Genomic DNA, 12,500 nt, shown 5'->3' on the forward strand with positions numbered 1-12,500 from the left:
TAATGTAGAGGAGGTTATGGATGAATGAAAGTTCTTGAGTTATGTATGTCCAGTTACAGCAAATGTAGTATGCTCGAGTGGTGAGCGTGTTGACAAGATTCGGTTTATATGTAAGTGGGATGAATGAAGAGAACTTAGAGCATAAGCCGGTAAATGTTGGTTTATTGGACACTGAAATGTCAAAGCAGTTTCCAGAGTGATGAATGCACTGTACTGTACATGCCCCAAAAGGTAATTTTTTCGTACTTTTCATACTCAACAGTGAATTTCTTGCGAGTTGAGGTAGCTAAGGAATTCCCGAACAACAGTAACAAAAGCAACAGAAACAACAGCAATAACAATGAAAGCAATTATGATAATAATAACAACAATTAGAATCAGAGAGTGTATACGTCCACCAAAGCAATAGGGTGATGATGGAATGAAAATATTCACAGGAAGAACTGCATTAAAATCACCCTTATATCAAGTACACCGGTGACGTACGTGTTTCCCAATTTCGTAATACTGATGAATCCTTTAAATAAATCCTGGATCCGGATCACCACCAAAATTTAATAGCATCTATGTTGGGTTAAGACAAGCATCTGGCAAAAAATCCTAAAAATCTATTAATATATATATATATATATATGTGTGTGTGTGTGTGTGTGTGTGTGTGTGTGTGTGTGTGTGTGTGTGTGTGTGTGTGTGTGTGTGTGTGTGTGTGTGCGTGTGTGTGTGTGTGTGTGTATTTTTTTTTTTTTTTTTTGTTATCCTACCAACCAACAAAACAACTGTTTCAAAATGATAACCTTGATAATAATGATAAAAAAACATCATGAAAAATATTGATGATACTAATGCTAGTACTACTACTACTACCATTCATAATGATAATAATAACAATAATAACTATTATGATAATGAAAACAAATAGTGATAACAGTAATGATAATGAGGATAATAATAATAATGAGAATAATAATCATAATGATAATAAAAGAAATAATGATAATAATGATAGTATAGATAATGATGATAATAACAATAAAACAACAATAACAACAACAAAATAGTAATGATGATAAGAACAACAACCGTGATAATAACAATAACAATAACAACAATAATGATGATAATACAATAGTAATAATGGCCATACTACTAATGCTACTGCTGTTAATGATAATGATGGTAATAAAGAAATAATAGCAATGATAATGATAATAGTGATAATGATAATAAAAATAACAATAATAATCATAATAATAAAATATATAATAGTGATGATAATAAAAAATATTGATGGTAATGATGATATTAAAGATTATTATTACTGTTATCATTATTATTATTCTTATAATGACAATGATAATTATAACAGCAATAATAGTATTTGATATGATAATGATGGTAATACTAATTACATCTTACTAATTACTTTAACTACGAGCATTAATGGTGATAATGATTATAATAGTAACAATAACAATAATATTACTACTAATGATAAGGATACTAATCATAAACCCAAAAAATAGATTTATATTACTATTGATAGTAAACCTGGTAATACTTATGATAACAACAATAAAAATGATGATGATAATAATAATGGTAACAATACTATTACTGCTAATAATAATAACGATGATAATAATGATAATCATAATGATAATGGTAGTGATTATATTGATAATAATAATCATATGATGATGATCATCATAATAAAAATGATAATAATAGTGATTGTAATAGTCACAATTATGATTAGGACTATAATGATAATAATGATGATAACAATAATAACAATAACAATAAAAATGATTATACTAAAAACAATTATGATGTAGACAGTAAAGGTAATAATTAATGATAACAACAACAATAATAATAATAATGATGATGATGATAATAATAATAATCATGATAATAAAAATCATTACCATTATCATGATAACAATACAATAACAATGGTAATTATGATAATAATAACAACAACAATGATCATAATAATGATAGCGTTAATAATTTTCCAGAAAAAACGATAATAACAATGATGATGATAATTAATAAACATCGTTATAACAATAATTATGAAAGCAGATGATAATGATAATAATAGTCATAATGTTAATGATAACAATGATAATGATGATAATGATAATTATAACAATAACAATAATGGTAATAATAATAACGATAATGATAATCACAATAAAAACGAGAATAACAACATTAATAATAATAATAATAAATATTATTATTATAACAATAATTATGATAACAAACGATAATAATGATAACAGTAATAATGTTAATGATAACAATACTAATACTAATGATAATGATAATGGTGATAATAACCACCATCGTTATTATTATAATCAACCTTATTTTAATTACTACTATCATCGTTATTATCATTTTTATCATTATCATCATTGTTATATACCATTATTCTTCATTATCGTCATCATCTTTTAATCATTATTGTTTTTGCTGTTATTTTGCTATAATTGTTATTATCAATATTACATGATTGTTGTTATCGTGATTAGTGTCATTGTCATTATTCTAATCATCATATTATCATATCACCATTATCATTATCCTCATTATCGTTAACATTACCATTAGTGTTTGTGCTAGTATTAGGGTTATCATTGTCATTGATTAAACTATCATTATTATTGTCATAATTATGCCAATATCATTGTTATTGATACTGTTATCATCAGAATCATAGTAGTAATAATCATAATCCTTACTCTTATTGTCATTATTTAACAAATTATTATCATCATTAGAATCATCATTATTCCTATCACATTATTGCAATCATTATTATTATTAATATTATCATTATACGTATTAGCATTATTTCATTATTATCATTGTTATTATTAGTATTGTCATTACTATTATCATAATCATTATCATCATAATTATCATTCTGTATCATTGCATTTTTTCATTATCATTATTATCATCTTCGTTATCATTGTTATAATTTAATCATTGTTATTTTCAGTGTTATCATTACTATTATCATTGTTTTTGTTATTATTATCCTCCTAATCACCATTACTATATCATTATTATCATTAATTGTTATTATTATCATTATCATTACAACTATCATTATCATTATTATCAATATCATTACCATCATAAACGGAGCAATAGTCATATCTGGTTATGGTAAAGCTGATGACTGATGAAATGAAAGGTAATAATACAGAAATACCAATACCATAACAAGAAAGGCCTGGCGCCCCTCCCCTCACCTGCGTGTGGATGTCCTCGCTGTAGATGGCGCCGCAGAAGATGGGCGCGATGGCCTGCAGGGAGAGCAGGCCGAAGCTCACGGGGAAATACCAGTCGCTGTAGTCCAGGGTGGAGACGAGCGTCCAGTAGAGGAAGCAGATGAGGGAGATGATGTGGTGCGGGACCATCACCAGCATGAAGGGCCCCATGATCACCTTGAACTTCTGGATGATGCGGCGGAGGTCCAGGACGGCCTCCTGCAGGCGGTTGATGTCCCCGCTGGCGATGCACTTCTGGATGGGCGAGCGAGCGCACCTCTCGCCGAATTTCTCGCACTCCAGGATCGACTCGAGCTCGTGGCGGATGTGGCCGAAGCAGAGGGTGAACACCTTGGACGCCATGACCACCCACAGCACGGGCATGGAGAGGGTGTAGCTGTAGATGACGTAGACGTAGACGAGGGACAGCATGCGCCCCACGCCGTCCTCGTTGATCAGGTTGAACCGCAGCTCGTTGAGGATGTTCACCACGAAGAAGGCGACGCAAATGAAGATGCTGTTGAAGAGCGGGACGGCGAGGCTGAAGGAGTGGACGCCGCCCGTCAGCGTCGGGAACTTGCGCTCGAACAGCATCCAGTCATTGAGGAAGTCGGCCCACTCCTCGTACATGACGACGGAGAGCACGTGCACGGACACGGCCGAGATGCTCATGACGAAGACGATGAGGATCATGACGTAGAGCGTGAGGCCCTCGCCGCCGGAGATGTAGGCCAGCATGCAGTCGTAGAAGCAGGGGATGTTGAACCCGACGGAGCAGATGATCCAGAAGGTGAGGAAGGGGCTCAGCTTATAGCGGCGAGTGGCGTAGTTGTAGGACACGGGCATGCAGCCCCAGATCTTGGTCCAGCGGATGACGTGTACGAAGGGCGTCGGGTACGTGCGCGCCGCGAAGCTTTCCAGGTCGATCGGAATCACAGGCAGGTCGGCGAGGGTCGCGGAGCCGTGCGGGAACATGGTCGTCACTGTGTCGCTCCGCGCGCCAGGGATGCACCGATGTCGAAGTAGTCATATGCGCTCAAGTCACAGGCGCTCACACAGCTTTTTCCGGAAGACGACTGAAGGTCCTCATCTCCGCGGACGCCACGAAGCCTCTCCTTGACTGGCTGCACTTGAAACCACGTCGGGGCACGATGCCTTCAAGGAGAACCACCTAAAAACGTTCACCTGCGATCCACACGCTGGTTCACGTCCCCAAAGTAGCCACCGGGGCTGTTGTCTTCCATGACAGTCGCGGACGCACTGGGACCCCCGGCGCTCTCGACCCGCGCGCCGCCGGGCTCGAGACTCCGACACCTACATCCGCCTCTCGATGACAAAGACAATGACCGCCCTTTGTAGAAGCACGGGTAGGCATTTCTAATCATTCTCCCTTCCTTTGTGTGTCCGCCTACTAGTTCGTCATTTTGCTTTTATCTTGCCCTATCTCCTTATCCTCCTCTCACTCTCCCTCTATCTTTCTCCACCGAATTTGCCATAGTCGAAGGCCTCGGGCGAGCATCCTTACCAGCTGTACCATACTTGACCCGCTGCTTCTCGACGAGGCTGTATACTTCCTTGAGGCTGAAGGGCCTACTGGAATTCCTGAAACCTCATCCGCACGTGTGAATTCCAAGCACTCATGAGGAGATGTCGAGAATCAGAAGAACAATACGCGATGAAACAAAAAATGGAGGAAAGAAACACGAGGAGGAGCAACAGATACAGCGAAAGAAGAGAGAGAACGGAAGCAAGGAGAGGAGCAGAAATCCGAGAAGAAGCCGCAATAAAGGAAAGAGAAGAAGGGACTCACACGAGGAATTCTAAAGGACTAGGCTTAGAAATCCGAGCGGCGTGAGCGAGAAGAGGTCATCTTCAGATATCGATCGAGAAGAGGTCAATGGCCACCCAACAGATACATTGTTCCGATCTGAGATGTGGAAGGATTTTAGATGCTTGATCCGTCTCTTGCTGCCGCCTTGAATGTTGTTTTCATCGTGTTTTCAACGTGTTTTCGACGCGTTTTCATCGTATCCCCATGAATACTTATTTCAGTTCCTTGTTACTTGTGGATTTCCTAGAGTGTGAGGTGCAATTCATTCATCATCTTATTGATAAATAATGATCAATGATACCGGGGTTCTTTCAATTCTATTTTTTCTCCAAGTGAAACTATGTTGTAGGGGCTTTAGAAAAACACATATATATATATTTGTTATATTTAATATTGTAACATTGTACATTATGCAGTACACATCTAAATTGTGCAATAGCTGAAGTATGGTATGGAATTCACTACACTAAAAATGAAGAAAAATAATCACTCATATATATCAGTATTGTACATGTTTGTGCTTGACATTGAAATATCAGATATATGATAAAAAAAAATATCTGGACTTAATCATACAGTTAAATTCATAAAAAGGATATGTCTGGGAGACAGTACAATATCGGATATTGAAATACTGTATGTATGTATGTTTGTGACTGTGTGTGGGGTTATATATGTGTGTGTGTGTGTGTGTGTGTGTGTGTGTGTGTATGTGTGTGTGTGTGTGTGTGTGTGTGTGTGTGTGTGTGTGTGTGTCTGTGTGTGTGTGTGAGCGCGTTAGAGTGACACGATATGCCATATTAATTAAAGTAAATGGCAGAGGAAAAAAAGATTATATACACCTTATTGTAAACCTAGACGAGCATGAAATCTCTCAAAATCACATAGTATTGAAGTGAACACAGTTATTCTTTGAAATTTATGGCTACAGAAGCGAGGTCCGAATTCAACTCTAGGTTTGTTATAAGAAGAAGAAAAACAAAGAATAAAGAAGAAACTGACACAGAGAAAGATAATTATCAATTTGTCCATTTTTTTGTCTAATTTATTAATAAAGAAGAAAGTTACATACAGAGAAAGATAACTATCAATTTGTCCATTTTTGTCTAATTTATTCATTTATTCATTTATCTGTATATTTGTTAATCGATGTATTCACACAATTCACTTAATCATTCACCTATTAATTTACGATAAAAAAGAGGTTACATACAATGTAATCAGAAAAATATCTACTTTCTTAATTATCTATATACGCTAATTTACATAATGTGACTCAAAGTGAAAATCAACGTGAATAGGTCATAAATAATGATAATAATAATAAAAGGGAATGAAGAATGTGATGTGTGAAGCGGGAACCGTCGTCGGAATGGGAATAATGCATATATATTTTTTAATAATTTTAATTTGGATGAAACAAAATCGATGGAAATGAGAGAATATACTCGTTTTAAAGGGGTCGGGTCGGGGGGGGGGGGGGTCGGGAAGGGAGGGGAGATGAATGGAAAAATTAAATCATACATTTTATTCATTGAAAATTAGAATGAAAATAAAACAGGGCGTTCGAGTTGAATGCACTCGCTTTCGGGAATAAAAGCGGGGATGAAAGGAAATAAATGATAATAAAAGCGGGAATAGAAGGAAGGAAAAGGAATTAAAAAGCGGGAATAAAAAGGAATAAAAGAGAATAAACGGTAACAAAACCAGTAATAAAAGGAATAACAACTGGAATAAAAGGGAATAGAATGGAATTAAAGCTGGAATAAAAGTGGGAATAAGAGAATAAAACAAGAGTAAAAGCAGGAATACAAATGGGAATAAAAGTAAATAAAAGATGATAAAAACGGGAATACAAGGGAATAATAAAGAACAAAAAATACAATAACCTTGATACTGTCGTGTTTAAAAAGAAAAGAAAAAAAAAATCAGAGAAACAGAAAAGCGTAAATTAAACGATAGACAATTTCATAACAGAAAAACACGTGAAAATAAAATTTGAATGATACACTGCGCTAGCCTTAAAAAAAAGAATTACAAAACTAAAAATGACGAATATATGAAATACGTTTTTAGAACAAGCGAAAAAATACAGAGGCTGGAATAAAACAATGTATACAAAAAATAGATAAATAAATAAAAATGGAGAATAAAACAATGCATTTTTTTAAGGAGTTATAAAACAATACGGTTTGCAAAAGAAAAAAAGAAAAAATCAGAGAAAACTGAACAACAAAAAGGAAAATCTATTGCCATACAAATATCTAAGGTAAACGCTATCATTTTAGCATCAACGTAATTATCATAATGATGACAGAAACGACTGCTGTGAGAGAGAAACATGGACATTATAGGCAACAGGAAATGAATGTAAAAATAGTGACGAGATTACTAGAAGTATAACTAGTTCTTTGATGCTTTCACGAGTGTTTATGGAAATCATTACCATCATTTTCATTTCTTTATTTTTATCCTAATCACCAATAAAAGTCGATTTGAATATACTTAAACTACACATAAAGACGCTTTCACAGCAAAATGACACGTCGCACATCGCACGTCATTTGAAAAAAGAAATATCCAGAAATATATGAAACTTTTCACACAGTTTCGTTTCGTCGCACGCAGATCGCACGTGGCATATGCGACGCGCCACGCCACTTCTGAGTGAAAAGTTTCATATATTTCCAGAAGTTTTCCAATGGCGTGCCACGTGCCACCTCGGCGTGAAAGTGTCCTAATTCACAGGATCACACTTTATTTACTTACTTTATTCATTTTTTGGTAGTTGTACACGCATGGACCCAAGTACACTGAAAAAGCAACTGTCATATATCCTTATATGTAGAACAATATTGTTGTTTTTCTATGGACAGGGCTACTGTAATGAATATCTATTTGTACTAAGCTTAACAAGTCTTTTCTAACAAGTTTAAAAACTTGTTTGCTCACAGCGACTTTGTCTATCCTTCGAGAAGATTCTGATATTTTTTTCTTATATATAAAAAGAAATCGAGAATCTAATTATTCATTTATCAGTCCTTATTTTCATTTAATTCCTTTAATTTCCATTGATTGGTGTCTATCCCTCTCACTGATGATTTCTTTCTCTTTATCTTTACATACATTATCATCCTAATCGCTGTGCTTATCCTGATCAGTTCTATCCCAAAGTTGTTTTCTTTCAATGTTCTTTTACATTAGCTTCATAAACGTCTTGCTTATCCTCCTGGTCAGCATCCATCTTCTTTATCCTCCTCTTCTCTTATCCTGGCATCCTTCGTGTCTATCTGGATGGTAAGCGTCCTTCTAGATCCGTTTTTTAATTGTTTTATCTGTTTGTTTTTATGATTTTTTTTATTCTGTTATCCTAGTATCCATCCTGCTTATCCTGGTACACATCCTCCGCCCAGATAATTTTCCTTATCCTTTTGCAGTATCCTGGTATCCATCCTGCTTATCCTGGTCCTCAGCGTCCGCCTCCGTAGAACTGGATTAACACCACCAGGTAAGTCACCACCGTGTTCACCACCTGGATATCAATGAGATTAGATATTAATGTTTTATTTGTCTCTCTTTATCATTATATCTTATGTTTTATTACTATTTTTGTTTATTTTTTTAATTATATAGTTAATGAGGGTTTGTTTGTTTGTTTGCGTGCGTGTTTGTCTCTTTTTTTTCTCCGTGTGTGAGTGGATGTTTTTAAATCTGTAAAGAACAGTGGCGTGGAGGGTGGGGTGGGGGTGGGGGTGGGGAGCTGGTCACCTTGAAACATCTTTAAATCGAATAAAGTGTTGATTTCATGTTTCATCTGTGTTTGCATACTCAAAAATATTTCCCTTTCTCATAATACGTCTCGATACTAGGCCTTATACTTGAATCTTTGGGGCATACACTCGAGGAGTTGGCCCTGGGCATCACCAGACCCAGGTATATATATGTCCATACTTTCGTATTTCTATCTGTCTGTCTCTATAAAAAAACAGCAATAGTAATACTTATAATGATGATGATGGTAACAACAACAACAATGATAATACGAGTAATAACAATGATAATAATAAGAATCATTAGCATAGTTATTATCGTTGTTATTGTTATCATTATAACAATATTGATGGTATTAATAATAATAATAATATCAACAATAGTAATAATGAAAATAAGAGTAATAATGGTGATAATGATAAAAATGATAAAACTTATACCAATGATAATAATAGTTGTGGTAGTAATGATAATGATAATAGTGATAATGATAATAATCATCATCATCATAAACATTAACAATAATGATAACAATTATGATGATAGTAATAATAAGGATAATGATAAGATAATAATGATACTATACATACACATACACACACACACATATGTATATATATATATGTATGTGTGTGTGTGAGCGCGCGCGTATACATATGTGTGTATATATATATATATATATATATATATATATATATATATATATATATATATATATATATATATATATATATATATATATATATATATATAAATAAAAAAATATATATATATATATATATATATATATGTATATATATACATATACATATGTATATATATATATATATATATATATATATATATATATATATATATATATGTATATATATATATATATATATATATATATATATATATATATATATATATATATATATATATATATATATATATATATATATATATGTGTGTGTGTGTGTGTGTGTGTATGTGTGTGTGTGTGTGTGTGTGTGTGTGTGTGTGTGTATGTATGTATGTATATATATATACATACACATATCGATAATGAAAATTATGATAATAACAGTAATGGCGACATCACAGCATCAATAATAGTAATAACCGTAAAGCGAAATCCCAATAGCGACAACAATAACAATAACAGGATCACAGCAGGTGTGTGTGTGTGTGTGTGTGTGTGTGTGTGTGTGTGTGTGTGTGTGTGTGTGTGTGTGTGTGTGTGTGTGTGTGTGTGTGTGTGTGTGTGTGTGTGAGTGTATGTGTGTGTGTGTGTGTGTGTGTGTGTGTATGTGTGTGTGTCTGTGGCGTACAAAGGGGGGGAGGGGGATCCAATCACAGAGGGAAATAATGTAGTTATTTTTAAATTTATATTTAAATGTTTATATCACCTTTCATAAAAAAAAATATACATAAAATGTCATTGTAGTGGCGAAAAATGACAGAAGTTGCATTATTGATGAAGTGAAAACGAAAATTAATCATTTGATGTCCCTCATTGATACAAATTAACTATTCGCTGACGATGATTTTCCAACCATGCACACACACACACACACACACACACACACACACACACACACACACACACACACACACACACACACGCATACACACGCACGCACACACGCAAGCACGCACATGCAGTCAGAGGGGGGGGGGGAGTGAGAGACAGAGGGGGGGGGGGGAGGAATGTGTAATTTATTCAGTTTACCTAAAATTATCAACAGCGTTTTCTGTAATTAGCGATTCCACAGAAAACCTGCCTGAAGGTTGTCATTTTCTAAATTGATATTTCTTTCTCATAATTCATTTTTCATGTGTGAGTGTGAGTTTATACACACACACACACACACACACACACACACACACACACACACACACACACACACACACACACACACACACACACACACACACTCACACATATATATATGTGTGTGTGTGTGTGTGTGTTCTCATAATCTCAGAATTATGAGAATGATCCGTGTAAAGTGAGTCGAAAGATTTTTTTTCCGTACAAATGAAAAATTTACATGATCGGTTGCATAGCATTGATATTTGAGACCGATTGGCCAAAAATATACAAACTGACAGAGAGCACTGTGTATGTAATACCCAAATACCCGACGAAAAGGTATAGATGAGAAATCTTCACAGTACAAGAGATGTGTTTAACAGGTTTCGAACATGTATATCAAACTGGTTACATAATCTCTTGTGTTGTGAAGATATCCATTCTCATTCATACCTTTTCTACATTTATATATTTTCTACATTCGCCCACATGTCCTGCAACAACTGAAGAGGAACAGGTACCAGATTATCTCCAACATGACTGTATTGGTAGCCATATTAGTTGAAAAAGTAAATGAAGCAAATGTTGTTGAATAGAGAAAAAATAAGAAAGAAAGTGGATTGAGTAACAGAAAAACGTCGCCTTTTCCTTTCTTTTAGGACATCTTGCCATTAAAAACAAGAAAGAAATGAGTGATTGCTTACTCTCAATGCGACCGTTATATACTTTAGACCGAAGATGATGGATAAGGTTGACTATAAGGTAATTCCTTTATTCACTGGAATGAAAGTTTATACGGAATGAGAAATTTGAAGAAACATATAATAAGGTATAATGGGAAGTATGCATAGCGACAGAAAAAGTTATGATTAAGAATTAATATCGAATGCAAGTGATTTATCAGAGATACATGTATTTCTGAAGAATATAATCAAAACCAGTCAAATACATCTCACGCTATCAAGATATTCACTTCCATTAATACTTTTTTCTAGAAGGGTATAACATTAGAGTGATGAACAGAAGGCTACACAATAACAGAAAGCAGAATGAGACAAACAAGAAAAAGAAAATTAGAATAAGAGAATACTATACTGATTATTGTTCAGTCTTATATACATGTGTAAATGAACACGAATTGGTTACAGCAATGAGAATGCTGCTTCATAAAAAAATATGTTATATTTTACAAAGATTAGAACGACATATTAAGTTTAAAATGTAAAATTTCACACACACACACAATAGGATTTCCTTTCAAAATTTGTACACACTGACTTCATCCAGATGTAGTCACACCCAACCCTCTCCCACCACTTAACCAGCAGTAGCGAAGAATTAAAAAACTTTACCCCAGAAGGTCATGGATAAAGTCAATGGAAACTTAAGGAAACTGACAAATATATAAATATACTGTCCTAATCCCGTGTACTGTAAAAACGGAGATAAATTTTATTCATGATGTCATACGTCAACGGGTGAAGGATGTCGGAAAACATTTAATGTGGATTAAAAAAAACTTAAGTGGTTGTGATGCGTTTAACTCTATTAAGTATATTGCTACAGGAACCAAAGCAAAGGGGAAATTGTCTATCATTCCACCCACTATGTCTTGCAGATTTGCTCTCTGTATCATGAAATAACAAAACTTACTTGTAGCTAGTTAAAAAAGAGAAAAAAAATCAGGGAAGGAAGTTAAGTGAAACAATATGGGATTGAAGGACCCCCCCCCCCCAAAAAAAAAAAATAATAATAATAATAATAATAATTAATAAATAACAAATAAGAACCCTTTCACTCCCCGCCATCG

At 34.4% G+C, this 12,500-nt stretch overlaps 2 protein-coding genes across 2 annotated transcripts in view; both read right to left on the reverse strand.

The window, feature by feature from the left end:
* The window catches only part of LOC113826643 (Gustatory receptor 59b), a 12,287-nt gene extending 7,682 nt beyond the window's left edge, over window positions 1-4,605 (reverse strand). Inside the window, exon 1 of the mRNA XM_027379535.2 lies at window positions 3,273-4,605. Within this exon, the coding sequence (XP_027235336.2) occupies window positions 3,273-4,265 (993 nt within the window). The 5' untranslated portion in view covers window positions 4,266-4,605. The remainder of the gene's footprint in view (window positions 1-3,272) is intronic.
* Window positions 4,606-7,820: 3,215 nt separating this feature from the next.
* Window positions 7,821-12,500, reverse strand: part of LOC113826639 (uncharacterized) — a 27,897-nt gene continuing 23,217 nt past the window's right edge. The window contains exon 4 of the mRNA XM_070132825.1: window positions 7,821-8,653. Coding sequence (XP_069988926.1) covers window positions 8,591-8,653 — 63 coding nt within the window. The 3' untranslated portion in view covers window positions 7,821-8,590. The remainder of the gene's footprint in view (window positions 8,654-12,500) is intronic.

Source organism: Penaeus vannamei, chromosome 18 (assembly GCF_042767895.1).
Source record: "Penaeus vannamei isolate JL-2024 chromosome 18, ASM4276789v1, whole genome shotgun sequence".
NCBI lineage: Eukaryota > Metazoa > Arthropoda > Malacostraca > Decapoda > Penaeidae > Penaeus > Penaeus vannamei.